The 22182-nt window shown below is 43.6% G+C and overlaps 2 protein-coding genes across 2 annotated transcripts; one reads left to right on the plus strand and one right to left on the minus strand.

Annotated features, from left to right (window-relative positions):
• Window positions 1-621: 621 nt before the first annotated feature.
• LOC120305647 lies at window positions 622-4267 on the minus strand. The gene is made up of 4 exons (XM_039337824.1): window positions 4114-4267; window positions 2718-2744; window positions 1254-1589; window positions 622-983 (listed from the first exon to the last, which is right to left on the minus strand). The coding sequence occupies exons 1-4, from the start codon at window positions 4136-4138 to the stop codon at window positions 622-624; spliced, it is 750 nt and encodes a 249-aa protein (XP_039193758.1). The 5' UTR covers window positions 4139-4267.
• An 8996-nt stretch (window positions 4268-13263) lies between these two features.
• On the plus strand, window positions 13264-22098 carry LOC120305648. Its single transcript, XM_039337825.1, has 8 exons — window positions 13264-13282; window positions 13550-13723; window positions 17175-17201; window positions 17629-17793; window positions 19352-19672; window positions 19949-20062; window positions 20258-20355; window positions 21278-22098. The coding sequence occupies exons 1-8, from the start codon at window positions 13264-13266 to the stop codon at window positions 21425-21427; spliced, it is 1068 nt and encodes a 355-aa protein (XP_039193759.1). The 3' UTR covers window positions 21428-22098.
• The last annotated feature ends 84 nt before the right edge of the window (window positions 22099-22182 follow it).

Genomic DNA, 22182 nt, shown 5'->3' on the forward strand with positions numbered 1-22182 from the left:
CATCACTGCAAGATCATTTCCTTCCTCCTTCTTTTTTGGTAGCTGAGAGTGTTCCTGGGATGGTGACGCTTCCAAGGCAGGAATGAAAATAAAAAGGAAGATGAAATTGCTTCTTTCTATCACCCTCGTGTATTGCGTTCTCCTCCCTCTCATCTCCAGGCCTGGCTCTCCTTTTCTGCCTCCCCGTAGGATCTCTCATTCAACGGTTGCAACCACAAGGAGCAACCTCTTACTCCAGGTAAGGCTCCCTTGAACCTCAATCACATCACTTACTGCTCTTTTTTTTCCAGCAATAAAAGGCAAAGGGAACCAGCAGGATTACAAGAAGCATCGCCATCCAGGAATATCTCCAAATAGGATCTGAATCTTGGGCCCAAACTGGTTTGAGTAACAAAGAAGAAGGGTGATTTAGTATTCCTTGCAGAACATCTTAACCTGCCCTATTCTTCAAAGTTTAGATTCTGTTAAATCAACAAATGAAACAACCTCCCCTTTTTTATCAAGCTCAGTTCCCGATTTTTCATGGACTTCCCTGTGTAGCTAGTTAACAATCCCACAAAAGCCATTTGCCTTTCTCCAGGTCTTTCTTTGTCCTTCCTCGTCTAGCCTATCATGGTGGTCTCAAGATTTAAACACAGCCAACATTCCCCTAACGGGCTCACCTGTCATGTTTATCCCCTGGCTCCAAGAAGACATGAGCCATCGGTTGCTTCTCCGTTCTTCATAACGGCAAGCAAATTCCCCTCTGTGATTGATGTACGCATGTAAGATTCTCAAAGAGGCATTTTGAACACGATTTGTGGGTTCACTGGAGCGTTCCAGAAGACCTTCTTCCTGGGAGGTGATCTCCATCCCATCCTTGTAGAAATGGAAGATCTTCTCTGCGTTGCCTCCTTCCACTGAGCAGAGGAAGACCAAAGGGTCACCTTCCTTCACCTTCTGGGACAACGGATCCACCTTCAGCAGCGGGGAAGGAAGTTCACCTGCAAGAAAGGTTCACAAGGAACATATTACTGTCTCCATTAAAGCAGGGGAGTCATCACCACCAAAATATTCCATTTGGGAGATATTTTTCCCCTTGAAGGAAAGTCCTCCTGACCATTTTCTTAGAGGAGGGGTTATTTGTTTAATGGTGGGTCTGCTTGTTTGGTTCACTGGATTGATTTTTGAACTGTTTATTGTGCATTTTCATAGGTTGAGTATTAAATCTGCCTTTGATGTGAATATTTCTGGGCAATGAGTATCCATCTTACCAACAACTGAGAAGACCAGCTGGTTACTTTCAGGGTAATCAGACCATCCCCTAGATGATTGCCTGATCTTGCATTTACATATAATTTTTATCTGGTAAGGAGTCAGATTTTCAGTCCTGAGATTGAAGGTATTGTTAGAGAGAGGGTGATCTCCAACTGATTCGCCATATTGATCTTTACAGTAGAATAAGAATATATGGGATCCCTCAGGACTCCGTGACGTGACTCCCTCAGGGAAGAAGCAATTCAAGGGAATCTCTTCTCCTTTAATAATAAAGCTGTATGGAAGAGACGAGGACAGCCTGGGGGCTGATCGAGATGAATCTGTCTGTGAACCTGAGGAAACAAAGAGAAGACATTGAGACTTTCCTTCTGATCTCCTCCTGGAACCAAATCTCTAAAAAAGAACATCCACCCAATTTCCAGAATGGCTCCCATCCATAATCTACTCTGAGAATCCTTGACCCACTGCTTCCTCTTACAAGGACAGGAGTTGGACAAAAAGGGACCGACACAGCAAATGAAAGGTTCTCCTACCCTTCATGGCTTGGATGAAGGTCCATCTGAGATTTCATCCCTCCCTGATCTTTTAGGACTGTCTTCCTTTCTGCTCTCTTTGCTTTGTAGACCACAGGTCCCCACCCTTTCCGAGTTGGTGGCCCAGAGGGAAAGGGAGGAACAAGGAAAATTGTGCGTGCTTGTGCAAAAAGGGCTGCTAGTGTCTGCACGAATGTGCAAATGCGGCTACTAGCGGCTGTGCGGCGGCACTAACACCCACGCATCTGTGCAAATGGGGCCCCAGTAGCCATGTGACTGCTAGCACCATCGGGGGGGGTGTACTTGAACATGTGCAAACACCGGCCAGCTACCCTCACAGCCGGGTGGCCTGTAGGCTACGGACCAGTAGTGTGCTGCGGCTCACAGGTTGGGGACCCCTGTTGTAGACACCTCTCCATTTGATTGTCACAAAGTCACTCAGCCAGTTTTCATGGACTAGAACTCATTGTCTCCCACTTTCCAGCCTGATACCTTAACCACTAGGCCAGACTGGCTCTCTGGCAATGGGACTTTGCCCACATCGAAGCAAAAAGAAGATAAGAAAATGAGGGGATAAGGTTCCCTTTTTCATTTATGTTTTTCTTTGGGCGTTATAGTATTTTGTGTCAGGCGCAAAAGACTAATCTACAGGTGAACGTCCAGTTCAGTTCATTTATTGCTAAAAGCTTGTGCATAGGAATCTTGTCAGCTAGATAAGGGTTGGATAAGGGTCAATAGCATTCAAGGGGATTGGGCTGAGTTTGCTTGTGGCTACGTAGGGTTTCTAGGCTGATAACCTTTTTAACTCCCCCTCCAGATTCTGCCCTTCCTTCTCCTACTTCTCCTACTCTCTCTCCTTCACAAGAAGCAGCAATCACAGTCTACCTTTGTGTGGTCACAGAAAAACTACACAAGTATCAGTCTTACCTTCTCCCAGGTTCACCCACAAAAGAACTGGAAGAGAAAAGAAATGAAAGTAGCTTAAACAGAACACACAGACACACACTCACACAAAAAAAAAACCCTCAAGATCTGTGCAAAACCGGAATGATTGTAAATGAGACAAGCTGAGGAAAAGCAAGAAAAGCAAAATGGAGGACTGAGGAGGAAGGCCTTATATCGTGAGATCTTGAAAACGGGACTAAAAACCGCTATATTTTGAGGGAAAAGAAGATTGATTTTACATTTCATATAAACGGGACCCTTTTTAAAAGAAACATCCTGACTTCAGGATGGAGATAAAAAAATATCTTGATGACTGATAGATTAAATTCACATGAATTAAAGCAGTCTCTTTGAGCCAAAGGTGCTTTTTTTTCCAGGAGGTAACTGGACTCTCTTGTTTTTCTTTGAAGACGTTTTGCTTCTCCTCCAAGAATGGTGCGAGAGGATGAATGGATTTTCAGAAAATATTACGGACTACAGGAACCATTTGTGCTTCAGTTTCATGACCCAAATGAGGTAACATCATCACTGCATCAGGATTATCACAGATGATGTTACCTTGTTTCAGTAATGAAACGCCTGCAAGAAAACCACCAAGCTCAGAGAGCAGCCAGGATCCCTCGTTTCCATTCTGAGCTGTAAATATTCTCTTTTATAGGTAGAATTCAGCTTGATATAACAGGAGACTGTTAGTGGTGAAAGGAAACCAGCCCCCCCAAAGACACAACGGTTGGCACCATCAAAGCTGACCAGCCAGAGCGTAGACCAACTCAAGGAAGAAGTGCAAGAAGGGAAGAGGTGGAGAGATCTGGCCAACAGAATCACACAGAGTCAGACACAAGCACATGCGTATACATCTTGAGCATCATTGTAACAGAAAGCGACAGACGTTTGTCGTCAAGATAAATTTCCTTCCTTGCAAAAGGGCTGCACTTCACAATACTTTCCTATGTGACATTTTGTGACTTCTACCTAGGTAGGAGGATATTGATCCAAACAATAACTCTGAAGGAAGAAAGAAGTGCTGAATTTTTGAGATGGAAGAAAAAGAAGAAGGAGGAGAAGGAGAAGGAGAAGGAGAAGGAGAAGGAGAAGGAGAAGGAGAAGAAGAAGAAGAAGAAGAAGAAGAAGAAGAAGAAGAAGAAGAAGAAGAAGAAGAAGAAGAAGAAGAAGAAGAAGAAGAAGAAGAAGAAGAAGAAGAAGAAGAAGAAGAAGAAGAAGAAGAAGAAGAAGAAGAAGAAGAAGAAGAAGAAGAAGAAGAAGAAGAAGAAGAAGAAGAAGAAGAAGAAGAAGAAGAAGAAGATGACAATCTTGGGCCCAGGGAAAGAAGAATAATTAAATTTAGAAGCGAGGGAGGAAGAAGAAGGAGGTTCCAAACCTGTTATCCAAGTGATGGTCTCCATCTTCAGGATTCCTGGGAAGGAGATGTTGTTGGTCTCCGTCGCTCTCTTCTTCCTTCCCCAGAGAGATGAAGAGCTGCAACTTCTCTCGAGTCAGTCCTCCAACTCAACCGCCAAGGGAGGAACTGCGTCATCCCCACCGAGGACATCACACCCACGCCCTCCCAGCCCAGGACGCAGCTCGGCCCCCCGGCCTCCTTCACCACACCAAAGCCTTTCTCTCTGCAGCAGAGAACTTCCCCCGTCCTCCTGAGCTCTCTTGTGCCCAAAGAGAATGAAAAATAGAATAAAACCAATGAAATCAAATAAAAATAGCCATCCGGTGAGGTGGAGGTGTGAAAGCCAAGAAGCCATGTTGTTCTGCTCTTTTGCAAGGTCTGACACCCCACCCCACCTCTCTGTCTGTCTCACCTGATCAGCTGCGTTGCTCGTCCTCAGCCACGCATTTCCCGTAGCGGAGCCACAGACAGACAGAATAAAGCAAATGATAACCAGTTAATTAGAAAAAAAATTAGTTCTGATACATAGCAGTTCCCCTAAAACACTTCTGAAAATCGTGGCTTGTGTCTAAAACACCAGAACGATTATCCTAATGTTTTTTTCAATTTGTAACATTTTATTAGATTATAAAGTAAAATACAAAAATTCGAAAACAAAGATCAGGACACGGTGGGGAGGGACAAGGAAGAGAAAAGTAAGGGGAAGAAGGGAAAAAGAAAAAAAGAGGCATTGACTTCCGATTTCCTCTATTTCCATAGAATGAAGCATTAACAACGAACCTTCATTTTTTTACTTTTTCAAACTGGGGTAAACCCAATGGTCGTAAGTGTGGAAAACAGTCATAGGTCACTCTTAACCTCTTTTTTGTAGTATGGTGACCAGAATTGGCTGCAGTATTCTAGGTGTGGTCTTGCTAGGGCTTTACAAAGCGGTAATAGGACTTCTCGTGATCTTGATTCTATGCCTCTGTTTATACCACCCAGGATTTAAGAGACTTGACCAACAAAAACACAGTTTGCTGCAATCAGGGGGTGATTTTTCTGCCTTCCTTTGGGTTGAAACACGATGTCACTATACAATATCCCCTCTTCTTCCCGTTTTGTAGGACGGTTCTTCCTTGTTAGTCCAGGAGGAGACGGAGCGAAGGCGTCCCGGAGGCAGCTGTAGGTGACCTCAGAGGCCTGGGGAAAGTGAGGGAATGAGAAGACATTGCTCAGTCTGCCTGCAGGCGAGGAACCCATCGAGAACCTGGGATTTCTCCATAATTTCACAGCATTTTTAGAAATAAATAACCTTGACCCATCTGTTACGGCCTAGAAAGATTGCCAGCCCATCAAGGAAAAGAAGGACTGTCCTTCCGCATCAGACGTGACCGATTCTGAGATGCTCCTGAGAAACCTACAGGGCCCATCCCCTAAAACTTTGCATCCAGTACTTGATTAGAGGAACCTTCAACGGCTTTTAAGATACTTAGTTTTCGAAATATTTCTTTCTGTTTGTGTGGGCTTCAAGGCTCTTCAATTTCTTGGCCAATACATGATTTGTGAAACTGAAGGCCACCAAGAGAATTATTCTACTTCCCCATTTTTGAAAGAAAGACCTAGTACTTCAAAAACTCCTAAATTCTGTTTTTGAAACCCAGCAGGCCAAGAAACGTAGAGCAGATGTTCAGAGAGATCAAGATAAATGGATTTATGGAAAGCATATTTTGCCTGAAGGGAAGAATTAAAGTTCGGAAGCTCTAAATCCCATCTGCTTCATTCCTGTTTCATCATGACAGTTGGGTGACTCCAGAGGACACCATCAATAGTGGGGATAAAACTGGGTTTCCCTCCCCAATGTAAACAGACCTTCCCTGCAGACACTGATTAAGGTCACCCATGAATCCCACCAGCTATCTTGACAGGTGTGGGTGTAGCTGCTGTTGCTGCTTGAGGCTCCATCACTGCAAGATCTTTTCCTTCCTCCTTCTTTTTTGGAAGCTGGGAGTGTTCCTGGGATGGTGACGCTTCCAAGGCAGGAATGAAAATAAAAAGGAAGATGAAATTGCTTCTTTGTATTTATTTATGAGACTTATATATCGCTTTAAGTGCAAGCACTCTCTAAGCGATGTACACCAATAAGCAATGTATATTATATATATACATTGCCTCCAACAATCTGGGTCCTCATTTTACCTACCTCGGAAGGATGAAAGGCTGAGTGAACCTTGAGCCAGTGAGATTTGAACTGCCGACCTGCTGAACACAGTCAGCTAAAGTGGCCTGTAGTACTGCACTCTAACTGCTGCGCCACCTCGGCTCTATCACCCTCGTGCATTGCGTTCTCCTCCCTCTCACCTCCAGGCCTGGCTCTCCTTTCCTGCCTCCCTGTAGGATCTCTCTGTCCACAGTTGCAACCACAAGGAGCAACCTCTGACTCCAGGTAAGGATCCCTTGAACCCCACTAATGTCACTTACTGCTCTTTTTTTTCCAGCAATAAAAGGCAAAGGGAACTAGCGGGATTACAAGAAGCATCGCCATCCAGGAATATCTCCAAATAGGATCTGAATCTTGGGCCCAAACTGGTTTGAGTAACAAAGAAGAAGGATGATTTAGTATTCCTTGCAGAACATCTTAACCTGCCCTATTCTTCAAAGTTTAGATTCTGTTAAATTGACAAATGAAACACCCCACCTTTTTTATCAAGCTCGGTTCCCGATTTTTCATGGACTTCCCTGTGGAGCTGGTTAACAATCCCAGAAAAGCCATTTGCTTTTCTCCAGGTCTTTCTTTGTCCTTCCTCGTCTAGCCTATCATGGTGGTCTCAAGATTTAACCACATCCAACATTCCCCTCTCTGGCTGACCTGTGATGTTTAAACCCTGGCTCCAGGAAGACATGAGCCATTGGTTGCTTCTCCTTTCTTCATAACTGCAAGCAAATTCCCCTCTGTGATTGAACGACGCATGTAGGATTCTCAAAGAGGCATTTTGAACACGATATGTGGGTTCACTGGAGGGTTCCAGAAGACCTTCTTCCCTGGGGGTGATCTCCATCCCATCCTTGTAGAAATGGAAGATCTTCTCTGCGTTGCCTCCTTCCACTGAGCAGAGGAAGAACAAAGGGTCACCTTCCTTCACCACCTGAGACAATGGATCCACCTTCAGCAGCGGAGAAGGAAGTTCACCTGCAAGAAAGGTGCACAAAGAACATATTAATGTCTCCATTAAAGCAGGGGAGTCGTCACAACCTCAATATTCCATTTGGGAGATATTTTTCCCACTAAAAGAAAGTCCTCCTGACCATTTTCTTAGAGGAGGCGTTATTTATTTAATGGTGGGTCTGCTTGTTTGGTTCACTTGATTGATTTTTTGAAAGGTTTATTGTGCGTTTCCATAGGTTGAGTATTAAAACTGCCTTTGATGTGAATATTTCCGGGCAATGAGAATCCATCTTACCAACAACTGAGAAGACCAGATGGTTACTTTCAGGGTAATCAGACCATCTCCCAGATGATTCCCTGATCCTGCATTTACATATAATCTTTATTTGGTAAGGGGTCAGATTTTCAGTCCTGGCATTGAAGGTATTGTTAGGGAGATTTTGATCATCAATTATTAGCTTGGGTTGATCTGTACAGTAGAAAAAGAACCAATGGGATCCCTCAGGACTCCGTGACGCGACTCCCTCAGGGAGGGAGCAATTCAAGGGAATCTCTTCTCCTTTAATAATGAAGCTGTATGGAAGAGACGAGGACAGCCTGGGGGCTGATCGAGATGAATCTGTCTGTGAACCTGAGGAAAGAAAGGGAAGACATTGAGACTTTCCTTCTGATCTCCTCCTGGAACCAAATCTCTAGACCAGAACATCCACCCAATTTCCAGAATGGCTCCCATCCATAATCTACTCTGAGAATCCTTGACCCACTGCTTCCTCTTACAAGGACAGGAGTTGGACAAAAAGGGACCGATGCTGCAAATGAAGGGTTCTCCTACCCTTCATTGCTTGGATCCGAGATTTCATCCCTCCCTGATCTTTAGGACTGTCTTCCTTTCTGTTCTCTTTGCTTTGTAGACCACAGGTCCCCACCCTTTCCGGGTTGGTGGCCCAGAGGGAAAGGGAGGATCAAGGAAATTTGTGCATGCATGCGCAAAAAGGGCTGCTAGTGCCTGCACAAATGTGCAAATGGGGCTACTAGTGGCTGTGCAGTGGGGCCAAAACCATCCACATGTGCAAATAGGGCCACCAGTGCCCATGTGACTGCTAGCACCAGTGAGGGGGGAGTGTGCTTGCACATGTGCAAACACCGGCCAGCTATCTTCACAGCCCAATGGCCAGCAGGCTACGGACCAGTAGTGTGCTGCGGCTCACCGGTTGGGGACCCCTGTTGTAGACACCTCTCCATTTGATTGGCTCAAAGTCACTCAGCCAGTTTTCATGGACTAGAACTCATTGTCTCCCACTTTCCAGCCTGATACCTTAACCACTAGGCCAGACTGTCTCTCTGGCAATGGGACTTTGCCCACATTGAAGCAAAAAGAAGATAAGAAAATGAGGGGATAAAGTTCCCTTTTGCATTTATGTTTTTCTTTGGGCGTTATAGTATTTTGTGTCAGGCGCAAAAGACTAGTCCACAGGTGAACGTCCAATTCAGTTGATTTATTGCTAAAAGCCTGTGCATAGGAATCTTGTCAGTTAGATAAGGGTTGGATAAGGATCAATAGCACTCAAGGGAGATTGGGCTGAGTTTGCTTGTTGCTACATAGAGTTTCAAGGCTGATAGCCTTTTTAACTCCCCCTCCAGATTCTGCCCTTCCTTCTCCTACTTCTCCTACTCTCTCTCTCCTTCACAAGAAACAACAATCACAGTCTACCTTTGTGTGGTCAAAGAAAAACTACACAAGTATCAGTCTTACCTGCTCCCAGGTTCACCCACCAAAGAACTAGAAGAGAAAAGAAAGGAAAGTGGCTTAAACAGAACACAGATACACACACACAAACACACACACACACACAAAACCTCAAGATCTCTGTGAAAAACTGGCAGTTTCCATTTCCGTAATGGGGCTTCCCAGAATATAGACGAGAGAAGCCGAAGAAAAGCAAGAAAAGCAAAATGGAGGACTGAAGAGGAAAACCTTACGCAGTGAGACCTTGAAAATGGGATTAAAAACTGGTATATTTTGAGGGAAAAGAAGATTGATTTTATATTTCATATAAACGGGACCCTTTTTAAAAGAAACATCCTGACTTTAGGATGGAGATAAAAAAATATCTTGATGACCCATAGATTAAATTCATGTCAATTAAAGCGGTCACTTTGAGCCAAAGATGCTTTTTTTCAGGAGGCAACTAGACTCTCTTGTTTTTCTTCGAAGACGTTTCACTTCTCCTCCAAGAATGGTGCGAGAGGATGAACGGATTTCCAGAAAATATTGAAGACTACAGGAACCATTTGTGCTTCAGGTTCATGACCCAAACTAGGTAACATCAGGACTAGCACAGATGATGAAGGAGGAGGAGGAGGAGGAGGAGGAGGAGGAGGAGGAGGAGGAGGAGGAGGAGGAAGAGGAGGAAAGGATGCAGGTGTACCATGATCTTGGGCACAGGGAAAGAAGAATAGTTTTATAATAATTAGATTTAGAAGCGAGGGAGGAAGAAGAAGGAGGTCCCAAACCTGTTATCCAAGTGATGGTCTCCATCTTCAGGATTCCTGGGAAGGAGGTGTTGTTGGTCTCCGTCGCTCTCTTCTTCCTTCCCCAGAGAGATGAAGACCTGCAACTTCTCTCGAGTCAGTCCTCCAACTCAACGGCCAAGGGAGGAACTGCGTCATCCCCACCGAGGACCTCACACCCACACCCTCCCAGCCCAGGACGCAGCTCGCCCCCCCCCCCCCGGCCTCCTTCACCACACCAAAGCCTTTCTCTCTGCAGCAGAGAACTTCCCCCGTCCTCCTGAGCTCTCTTGTGCCCAAAGAGAATGAAAAATAGAATAAAACAAATGAAATCAAATAAAAATAGCCATCCGGTGAGGTGGAGGTGTGAAAGCCAAGAAGCCATGTTCTTCTGCTCTTTTGCAAGGACTGACACCCCACCCCACCTCTCTGGGTGTCTGACCTGATCAGCTGCGTTGCTCGTCCTAGGCCACGCATTTCCCGTAGCGGAGCCACAGACAGACAGAATATAGCAAATGATAACCAGTTAATTAGAAAAAAATTTAGTTCTGATACATAGCAGTTCCCCTAAAACACTTCTGAAAATCGTGGCTTGTGTCTAAAATGCCAGAACGATTATCCTAGTTGTTTTTTTCAATTTTATTAGATTATAAAGTAAAATACAAAAATACAAAAACAAAGATCAGGACACGGTGGGCAGTGACAAGTAAGAGAAAAGTAAGGGGAAGAAGGGAAAAAGAAAAAAAGAGGCATTGACTTCCGATTTCCTCTATTGCCGTAGAATGAAGCAACAACATCTCCTTCCCAGGAATCCTGAAGATGGAGACCATCACTTGGATAACAGGTTTGGTACCTCCTTCTTCTTCCTCCCTCGCTTCTAAATCTAATTATTCTTCTTTCCCTGTGCTCAAGATCTTCTCCTTCTCCTTCTTCCATCTCAAAAATTCAGCACTTCCTTCTTCCTTCAGAGTTATTGTTTGGATCAATCTCCTAGGTAGAAGTCACAAAATGTCACATAGGAAAGTATTGTGCAGCCCTTTTGCAAGCAAGGAAATTTATCTTGATGACAAATTTCTGTTGCTTTCTGTTCCAGTGATGCTCATGAAGTATGCATTTGGTCGTGTGTGGCTCTGTGTGATTCTGTTGGCCAGGTCTCTCCTCTCTCAGTCCTCCATTTTGTTTTTCTTGTTTTTCTTTTACAATAATGTTCAAGATGTATATGCATGTGGTTATGTCTGACTCTGTGTGATTCTGTTGGCCAGGTCTCTCCACCTCTTCCGATCTTGCACTGCTTCCTTGAGTTGTTCTACGCTCTGGCTGGTCAGCTTTGATGGTTCCCAGCCGTTGTGTCTTTGGGGGGCTGGTTTCCTTTCACCACTAACAGTCTCCTGTTATATCAAGCTGAATTCTACCTATAAAGGAGAATATTTGCAGCTCAGGATGGAAACGAGGGATCCTGGCTGCTCTCTGAGCTTGGTGGTTTTCTTGCAGGCGTTTCATTACTGAAACCAGGTAACATCATTGGTGCTAGTCCTGATGCACTGATGATGTTACCTCGTTTGGGTCATGAAACTGAAGCACAAATGGTTCCTGTAGTCTGCAATATTTTCTGGAAATCTGTTCATCCTCTCGCACCATTCTTGGAGGAGAAGCGAAACGTCTTCAAAGAAAAACAGGAGAGTCCAGTTTGAGTCTTTGGCTCAAAGTGACCACTTTAATTTACGTGAATTTAATCTATGGGTCATCGAGATATTTTTTTATCTCCGTCCTGAAGTCAGGATGTTTCTTTTAAAAAGGGTCCCGTTTATATGAAATGTAAAACCAATCTTCTTTTCCCTCAAAATATACCGGTTTTTAGTCCCGTATTCAAGGTGTCATGGCATAAGGTCTTCCTCCTCAGTCCTCCATTTTGTTTTTCTTGTTTTTTTTTCAGCTTCTCTCATCTACAATCTGGGAAGCCCCATTACGGAAATGGAAACTGCCAATTTTTCACAGAGATCTTGGGGGTATTTTGTGTGTGTCTGTGTGTTCTGTTTAAGCCACTTTCGTTTCTTTTCTCTCAGTTCTTTTGTGGGTGAACCTGGGAGCAGGTAAGACCAATACTTGTGTAGTTTTTCTGGAGCATATAAAGGTGGACTGTGATTGTTGCTTCTTGTGAAGGAGAGAGAGTAGGAGAAGCAGAAGAAGGAAGGGCAGAATCTGGAGGGGGAATTAAAAAGGATATCAGCCTACAATCCCTATGTAGCCACAAGCAAATTCAGCCCAATCTCCCTTGAGTGCTGTTGACTATCTAGCTGACAAGGTTCCTATTCACAGGCTTTTAGCAATAAATGAACTTAATTGGATGTTCACTTGTGAACTGGTGTTTTGCGCCTGACACAAAATACTATAATGCCCAAAGAAAAGCATAAATGCACAAAGGAACCTCATCCCCTTCTCTACTAGTGAATGGTGGTTAAGTTATCAGGCTGGAAAGTGGGAGACAATGAGTTCTAGTCTTGTCTTAACCATGACAACTGGCTGGGTGACTTTGAGCCAATCAGATGGAGAGGTGTCTACAACAAGGGTCCCCAACCTGTTTGTTGCAACCCACTACTGGTCCGTAGCCTGCTGGCCACTAGGCCATGAGAATAGCTCACCGGTGTGTGCACATATTCACGTACACTCCTCCTCCCACTTGTACTAGCAGTCACATGGGCGCTGATGGCCCCATTTGCACATGTGCGTGGGTGTTAGTGCCACCGCACAGCTGCTTTTAGCCCCATTTGCACATGCGTGAAGGAACTAGCAGCCCTTTTTGCGCATGCACGCAGAAATCTGCTTGCTCCACCCTTTCTCTCCAGGCTGCCAACCCAGAAAAGGTGGGGACCTGTGGTCTAGAGAGCAAGGAGAGCAGAAAGGAAGACAGTCCTAAAAGATCGGGGAGGAATGTAATCTGGGACGGACCTTCATCCAAGCCATGAAGGGTAGGAGAACCTCTCATTTGCAGCGTCGGTCCCTTTTTGTCCAACTCCTGTCCTTCCAAGAGGAAGCAGTGGGTCAAGGATTCTCAGAGTAGATTATGGATGGGAACCCTTCTGGGAATCGAGGTGAATGTTCTGGTGTAGAGATTTGATTCCAGGAGATCAGAAGGAAAGTCTCAATGTCTTCTCTTTCTTTCCTCAGGTTCACAGACAGATTCATCTCGATCAGCCCCCACGCTGTCCTCGTCTCTTCCATACAGCTTGATTATTAAAGGAGAAGATATTCCCTTGAATTGCTCCCTCCCTGAGGGAATCATGTCACAGGGATCCCATATGTTCTTTTTCCACTGTAAAGATCAATCTGGCAAACTAGTTGATGATCAAAATCTCCCTAACAATACTTTCAATGCTAGGACTGAATATCTGACCCCTGACCAAATGAAGATTATATGTAAATGCAAGATCAGGGAATCATCTGGGGGATGGTCTTCTTCTCTTGAAAGTAACCAGATGGTCTTCTCAGTTGTTGGTAAGATGGATCCTCATTGCCCGGAAATATTAACATCAAAGGCAGTTCTAATACTCAACCTATGAAAATGCACAATAAACAGTTCAAAAATTAATCCAGTGAACCAAACAAGCAGACCCACCATTAAACAAATAACACCTCCTCTAAGAAAATAGTCAGGAGGACTTTCCTTCAATGGGAAAAATATCTCCAAAATGGAATATTTTGGTTCTGACGACTCCCCTGCTTTAATGCAGACAATATGTTCCTTGTGAACTTTTCTTGCAGATGAACTTCCTTCCCCGCTGCTGAAGGTGGATCCGTTGTCCCAGAAGGTGAAGGAAGGTGACCCTTTGGTCTTCCTCTGCTCAGTGGAAGAAGGCAACGCAGAGAAGATCTTCCATTTCTACAAGGATGGGATGGAGATCACCTCCGGGGAAGAAGGTCTTCTGGAACCCTCCAGTGAACCCACAGATCGTGTTCAAAGTGCCTCTTTGAGAATCCTACATGCGTCGTTCAAGCACAGAGGGGAATTTGCTTGCCGTTATGAAGAAAGGAGAAGTAACCGATGGCTCATGTCTTCTTGGAGCCAGGGGATAAACATGACAGGTGAGCCAGATAGGGGAATGTTGGATGTGGTTAAATCTTGAGACCACCATGATAGGCCAGACTAGGAAGGACAAAGGAAGTCCCGGAGAAAGGTAAATGGCTTTTCTGGGATTGTTAACTAGCTCCACGGGGAGGTCCATGAAAAATTGGTAACCGAGCTAAATAAAAAAAACAATGGGGGTTTGTTTCATTTGTCGATTTAACAGAATCTAAACTTTGAAGAACAGGGCAGGTTAAGATGTTCTACAAGAAATACTAAGTCTTCCTTCTTGTTTGTTACTCAAATCAGTTTGGGCCCAAGATTCAGATCCTATTTGGAGATATTCCTGGATGGCGATGCTTCTTCTAATCCCGCTGGTTCCCTTTGCCTTTTATTGCTGGAAAAAAAAAGAGCAGTAAGTGATGTGATTGAGGTTCAAGGGATCCTTACCTGGAGTCAGAGGTTGCTCCTTGTGGTTCCAACTGTGGACAGAGAGATCCTACGGGGGAGGTAGGAAAGGAGAGCCAGGCCTGGATGTGAGAGGGAGAACACTATACACGAGGGTGATAGAAAGAAGCAATTTCATCTTCCTTTTTATTTTCATTCCTGCCTTGGCAGTGTCACCATCCCAGGAACACTCTCAGCTTCCAAAAAAGAAGGAGGAAGGAAATGATCTTGCAGTGATGGAGCCCCAAGCAGCAACTGCAGCTACACTCACTCCTGTCAAGGTAACTGTTGGGATTCATGGGTGACCTTAATCAGTGTCTGCAGGGAAGGTCTGTTTACATTGGGGAGGGAAACCCAGTTTTAATCCCCACTATTGATGGTGTCCTCTGGAGTTACCCAACTCTCATGATGAAACAGGAACGAAGCAGAAAGGATTTAGAGCTTCCGAACTTTAATTCTTCCATTCAGGCAGAATATGCTTTCCATAAATCCATTTGTCTTGATCTCTCTGAACATCTGCTCTACGTTTCTTGGCCTGCTGGGTTTCAAAAACAGTATTTAGGAGTTTTTGAAGTACTAGATCTTTCCTTTAAAAATGGAGAAGTAGAATAATTCTCTTCATGGCCTCCAGTTCCACAAATCATGTCTTGGCCAAGAAATTGAAGGGCCTTGAAGCAAACAAAAAGAAATATTTCAAAAACTAAGTATCTTAAAAGCCATTGAAGGTTCCTCTAATCAAGTACTGGATGCAAAGTTTTAGGGGATCGGCCCTGTAGGTTTCTCAGGAGCATCTCAGAATCGGTCACGTCTGATGCGGAAGGACAGTCCTTCTTTTCCTTGATGGGCTGGCAATCTTTCTAGGCCGTAACAGATGGGTCAAGGTTATTTATTTCTAAAAATGCTGTGAAATTATGGAGAACTCCCAGGTTCTCAATGGGTTCCTCGCCTGCAGGTAGACTGAGCAATGTCTTCTCATTCCCTCACTTTCCCCAGGCCTCTGAGGTCACCTACAGCTGCCTCCGGGACTCCTTCGCTCCGTCTCCTCCTGGAGCAACAAGGAAGAACCATCCTACACAACGGGAAGAAGAGGGGATATTGTATAGTGACATTGTGTTTCAATCCAAAGGAAGGCAGAAAAATCATCCATGATTGCAGCAAAATGTGTCTTTGTTGGTCAAGTCTCTGAAATCCTGGGTGGTATAAACAGAGGCATAGAATCAAGATCACGAGAAGTCCTATTACTGCTTTGTAAAGACCTAGTAAGACCACACCTGGAACACTGCAGCCAATTCTGGTCAGCATACCACAAAAAAGAGGTTGAGGGTGACCTATGACTGTTTTCCACACTTATGACTGTTGGGCTTTTCCACTTTGGAAAAATAAAAAAATGAAGGTTTGTTGTTAATGCTTCATTTTACGACAATAGAAGAAATTGGAAGTCAATGCCTCTTTTTTCCTTTTTTCCCTTCTTCCCCTTACTTTTCTCTTCCTTGTCCCTCCCCACCATGTCCTGCTCTTTCTTTTTGTATTTTTGTATTTTACTTTATAATCTAATAAAATGTTACAAATTGAAAAAACAATTAGGATAATAGTTCTGGCATTTTAGACACAAGCCATGATTTTGAGAAGTATTTTAGGGGAACTGCTATGTATCAGAACTAAATTTTTTCTAGTTAACGGATGATCATTTGCTTTATTCTGTCTGTCTGTGGCTCCGCTACGGGAAATGCGTGGCTGAGGACGAGCAACGCAGCTGATCAGGTCAGACACACAGAGAGGTGGGGTGGGGTGTCAAACCTTGCAAAAGAGCAGAACAACGTGGCTTCTTGGCTTTCACACCTCCACCTCACCGGATGGCTATTTTTATTTGATTTCATTTGTTTTATTCTATTTTTCATTCTCTTTGGGCACAAGAGAGCTCAGGAGGACGGGGGAAGTTCTCTGCTGCAGAGAGAAAGGCTTTGGTGTGGTGAAGGAGGCCGTGGGGCCGAGCTGCGTCCTGGGCTGGGAGGGCGTGGGTGTGATGTCCTCGGTGGGGATGACGCAGTTCCTCCCTTGGCCGTTGAGTTGGAGGACTGACTCGAGAGAAGTTGCAGCTCTTCATCTCCCTGGGGAAGGAAGAAGAGAGCAACGGATACCAACAACACCTCCTTCCCAGGAAACCTGAAGATGGAGACCATCACTTGGATAATAGGTTTGGGACCTCCTTCTTCTTCCTCTCTCGCTTCTAAAACTAATTATTCTTCTTTCCCTGTGCCCAAGATGACAATACACCTGCATCCTTTCTTCCTCCTCCTCCTCCTCCTCCTCCTCCTCCTCCATCATCTGTGCTAGTCCTGATGTTGTCTAGTTTGGGTCATGAAACTAAAGCACAAATGGTTCCTGTAGTCTGCAATATTTTCTGGAAATCCATTCATCCTCTCGCACCATTCTTGGAGGAGAAGCGAAACGTCTTCAAAGAAAAACAAGAGAGTCCAGTTGCCTCCTTAAAAAAAAAAGCATCTTTGGCTCAAAGTGACCACTTTAATTGACGTGAATTTAATCTATGGGACATCAAGATATTTTTTTATCTCCGTCCTGAAGTCAGGATGTTTCTTTTAAAAAGGGTCCCGTTTATATGAAATGTAAAATCAATCTTCTTTTCCCTCTAAATAGACTGGGTTTTAGTCCCGTATTCAAGGTCTCATGGCGTAAGCCCTTCGTCTTCAGTCCTCCATTTTGCTTTTCTTGCTTTTCTTTGTCTTGTCTCTTCTACATTCTAGGAAGCCCCATTACAGAAATGGAAACTGCCAGTTTTGCACAGAGATCTTGAGGGGTTTTTTTGTATGTGTGTTTGTGTGTTCTGTTTAAGCCACTTTCGTTTCTTTTCTCTTTCAGTTCTTTTGTGGGTGAACCTGGGAGCAGGTAAGACCGAGACTTGTGTAGAGTTTTTCTCTGGCCACACAAATGTAGACTTTGATTGTTGCTTCTTGTGAAGGACAGAGAGTAGGAGAAGCAGGAGAAGGAAGGGCAGACTCTGGAGGGGAGTTAAAAAGGTTATCAGCCTAGAAACCCTACGTAGCCACAAGAAAGCTCAGCCCAATCTCCCCTGAGTGCTATTGACCCTTATCTACCCCTTATCTAGCTGACAAGAGAGGATGAAAAAAGAAGGCCTATGTGGTTTTTATCTCTTTCACAGGTTCGTGGATAGATTCATCTCTGGCAACTACGAGACTCTTCTTGTCTCCTCCATACAGCGTCTTTGCTCAAGGAGAGCGGATGACCTTGATATGTTCCGTTCCAGACAGATATCAGCCACTTCTTTTCATTTTCCATTGTAAAAATGAATCAGGTTCTTCCATCCTGAAAAAAGCTCATCAAGAAAATACATGGAATATCAGCATCGCACATCTGAATGGAACCAAGAAGCTTATTTGCAATTGCAGTTCAAAATACCTCAATGAAATAAAATTCTACTCTTATCCTTCTAGTAATTCCAGGGAGATCTTGATTGTTGGTAAGAAAGTTCCCTTATTGCTAGAGTTCACTGTCACAAGGCTCAGGTTTCAGAATTGAAAATAACACGATAAATGAGCCCTCACTAACCGATCACCCGAGAAACAGAATAAACTGAATAACAGAGCTGGACGGGACCTCGGAGTGCTTCTAGTCCAACCCCCTGCTCAGGCAGGAAACCCTACAAATGGTTGTCTAATCTCTTCTTGAAAACTTCTAGTGTTGGAGCATTCACAACTTCTGGAGGCAGGTGGTTCTACTGCTTAATTGGTCTAACTGTTAGGAAAATTTCTCCTTAATTCCAGGTTGCTTCTCTCTTTGGCTAGTTTCCATCCGTTGCTTGTTGTCCTGCCTTCAGGTGCTTTGGAGAATAGCTTGACTCCCTCTTCTTTGGGGCAGCCCCTGAGATACTGGAAGACTGCTATCCTGTCCCCCCTCGTCCTTCTCTTGATTAAACTAGACATGCCCAATTCCACCAACCATTCCTTATATATTTTAGCCTCCAGTCCCCTGATCATCTTTGTTGCTCTTCTCTGCACTCTTTCTAGAGTCTCAACATCTTTTTTCTACCGTGGGGACCAAAACTGGATACAGGATTCCAAGTGTGGCCTTACCAAAGCAGTATATAGCAAAGTATATGTAAAGCAGTATAAAACGAAGCTGAGTATTGTGGGTTATTTGCAGTGTCAGTCCCTTTTTGTCCAACTCCTGTCCTTGTAAGAGGAAGCAGTGGATCAAAGAATCTCAGAGTAGATTATGGATGGGAGCCATTCTGGAAATTCGGTGGATGTTCTGGTCTAGAGATTTGGTTCCAGGAGGACATCAGAAGAAAAGTCTCAATGTCTTCTCTTTCTTTCCTCAGGTTCACAGACAGATTCAACTCAATCAGCCCCCACGCTATCCTCGTCTCTTCCATACAGCTTTATTATTAAAGGAGAAGAGATTCCCTTAAATTGCTCCCTCCCTGAGGGAGTCGCATCACAGAGTCCTGAGGGATCCCATAAGTTCTTTTTCTACTGTAAAGATCAATCTGGCAAATTAGTTGGAGATCACCCTCTCCCTAACAATACCTTCAATTTCAGCACTGAAAATCTGACCACTAACCAAATAAAGATTATATGTAAATGCAAGATCAGGGAATCATCTGGGGGATGGTCTGATTACCCTGAAAGTAACCATCTGGTCTTCTCAGTTGTTGGTAAGATGGATCCTCATTGCCCAGAAATATTCACATCAAAGGCAGTTCTAATACTCAACCTATGCAAATGCACAATAAAACTTTCAAAAATTAATCCAGTGAACCAGACAAGCAGGGCCACCATAATGATTGCTTGATCTAGTCTCTCTTGTATGAAAAGGGGCAGTTTATGTATTATTTTCACCCCAAACTACAGCATTCTCCTTCCTTATTTCCCATCTTAATCTCCATTCTCTGAAATATCATTGCTTTGTCTCATAGAAATGGTACGTTAGATTCAAGGGGATACTATGGATGATTTCCAAGATTTCCCCTGCTTTAATGGAGACATTAATATGTTCTTTTTGAACTTTTCTTGCAGATGAACTTCCTTCCCCACTGCTGAAGGTGGATCCGTTGTCCCAGAAGGTGAAGGAAGGTGACCCTTTGGTCTTCCTCTGCTCAGTGGAAGGAGGCAACGCAGAGAAGATCTTCTATTTCTACAAGGATGGGATGGAGATCACCTCCAGGGAAAAAGGTCTTCTGGAACCCTCCAGTGAACCCACAGATCGTGTTCAAAGTGCCTCTTTGAGAATCCTACATGCCTCGTTCAACCATAGAGGGGAATTTGCTTGCAGTTATGAAGAAAGGAGAAGCAACCGATGGTTCATGTCTTCTTGGAGCCAGGGGATAAACATGACAGGTGAGCCAGTTAGGGGAATGTTGGATGTGGTTAAATCTTGAGACCACCACGATAGGCTAGACTAGGATGGCCGAAGAAAGATCTAAAGAAAGGCAATTGGCTTCTGTGAGATTGCTAAGCTAATTCCACGAAGAAGACCGTGAAAAGTTTAGAATTGAGACTAATATAAGAGGTGACGATTTCAATTTTAGATGATATAGGATCTAAACTTTCAAGAACAGGACAGGGTAAAAATATTCTGCCAAGTAACATAAAATCATCCTCCTTCTTTTCTAGTCATACCAGTTTGGACCCAAGGTTTATATTCTGTTTGGAGATTTGCCCGGAGATGGATTCTTTTTCTAATTCTGCTGGTTCCAATTGCCTTTTATTGCTGGAAGCAAAAGAGCAGTAAGTGAAGGATTTGGGTTCGAGGGTTCCCTTATCAGAGGTTGCTCTTGTAATTGGATATGTTGATTGAGAGATCCACCGGGGAAGCAGGAAAGGAAAAGCAGAACTGGAAATGAGAGGGATGGGAAGATGATATGTAAGGATGGTGGAAAGTAGCTTCATGGTTTTTTTTCCTTTTTATTGCTGCCATGGAAGCATCTCAATCACAGGAACAATTTCAACTAATGGAAAAGAAAGAGAAAAATCATCTTTCAGTGATGGAGCCTCAAGCAGCAACACCCTCATCAGTCAAGGTAGCTGGTGGAATTCATGGGTGACTTTAATTAGTGTCTACAGCAGGGGTCTTCAAACTTGGCCCTTTTTATGACTTGTGGACTTCAACTCCCAGAATTCCTCAGCCAGCATGCCTGGCTAAGGAATTCTGGAAGTTGAAGTCCAGAAGTCATAAAAGGGCCAAGTTTGAAGACCCCTGGTCTACAGGGAAGGTCTATCACACTGGAGAGTGATACTAGGTTTATGGAATCCTCACCAATAACTTACAGTGTCCTCTGGAATCACCCAACTATGGTTGTCTACAAACAAGAATGATATAGATGGGCTTTAGAGGCCTGAAGCATATTGGTGCAATCTTGGTAGATAGTGAACTTAAATCTTAAATTCAAGCAGGATTTACCTCTCATAATCCCATTTGTTTTGATCTCTGGTCAACACCTATTCTCCGATTCTTCATTTACTTGGTTTCAACCAAAGAATTTAGGCATTTTAGTACCCCTGGATATTCCTTTAAAAATAGGAAATAATAATTCTCCTTATGGCTTTCAGTTTAACAAATTATGTGTTGGCCGTAAAATTAAATGGCCTTGAAATTCGCAGAAAAATGTGAAGAGAAAGATATATTTAAGAAAACTAAGTATCTTAGAAGCCATCAAAGATTCCTCTAATCAAGTGTTGCAGGCAAGGTTTTAGAGGAATGTCCTTGCGGATTTCTCAGGAGTCTCTCATCACCATCAGAATCAGAAAACCAGACCAGGTCAGGTCTGATGCCAAAAGTCAATCCTTCTTTTCTTTGATGGGCTTGGCAATCTTTCTAGAAGACCAGTCAACCTTATTTATTTCTAAAAATGCTGCAAAATGATGGAGAAATCCCTTGTTCTTCATTGGTTTTTGAGCTGCAGGCAAACTGAATGTTTGAACAATGTGCTCTCTTTCCCTTAGTTTCCCCCGGACTCTGAGGCCACCTACAGCAATGTTCAGGACTTCTCCACTCAGAAGAACCATCTTAGAGAAGAGGAAGAAGAGGGGCCACTGTATATAAACTTGATTGGAGGAAAACAAAACAACTCTCTTGGTGCAGTCTCTTACTAGGCTTAGACATGCACATGACCTGTGAAGAAATGATGAGGTACTTCAGTTTATGGCAGAAGAGAAAGTCCATCAAAAAGGGGGAAATCTTTGGCCCCACCCTCTCCTACAAGTCTCAGATCTATCTAGACTTGAGCCTGCTGGGAAGATTTTTGTTACAGCTTTCAACAACTTTTTTCTGTATACTGGATAGATCTAATACAAACAACTGCCATGAGATCTAGTTTAGAGGCCCTTTTCCACACTGAAATTTCTCTTGAATCTGCCAGCTCATAGGAACTCGCCTTCATCCTTTGGAGTTTCACTTCTGACTCTCAGGTGAGAGAGAAGATCCAAGGCTTTTTCCTTGTTGATCTGTTCCTGTCCATGTTTGTTTGAAGCCGTGGGAAATGTCCTTTGGGATATTTTGCTTTGAATACTAGCTGAGTCTCTTGGCTAATAACCCCTTTCTCATTTTCCCAGAGATACAGGTTTTCCTTTTTCTTAGGTCCACCTTACTTTTTTTTCTCTTTCCGTTTTTTTGATGGGTTGAATGGTGCATGGAGGTGATAAATAGGTAGGTAGGTACTGTAGATATTTTATCAGTATTAATTACAGCTTTGAATATTGGTGTTACAAATATTATGACTGTTTGATTTTTTCTTCAAACTTAAATATAATACTGGAAATAAATTGAAAAATGAAAGAAGAGTATGCCTCAAAGTATTTGTTTTATAATTAAAGTTTTGGTCTCAAGCTAAATTACTTGATAATAAAAT

This window comes from Crotalus tigris, unplaced genomic scaffold (assembly GCF_016545835.1).
Source record: "Crotalus tigris isolate CLP2741 ecotype Arizona unplaced genomic scaffold, ASM1654583v1 scf7180000017690.20705106771:4171800, whole genome shotgun sequence".
Taxonomy (NCBI): domain Eukaryota; kingdom Metazoa; phylum Chordata; class Lepidosauria; order Squamata; family Viperidae; genus Crotalus; species Crotalus tigris.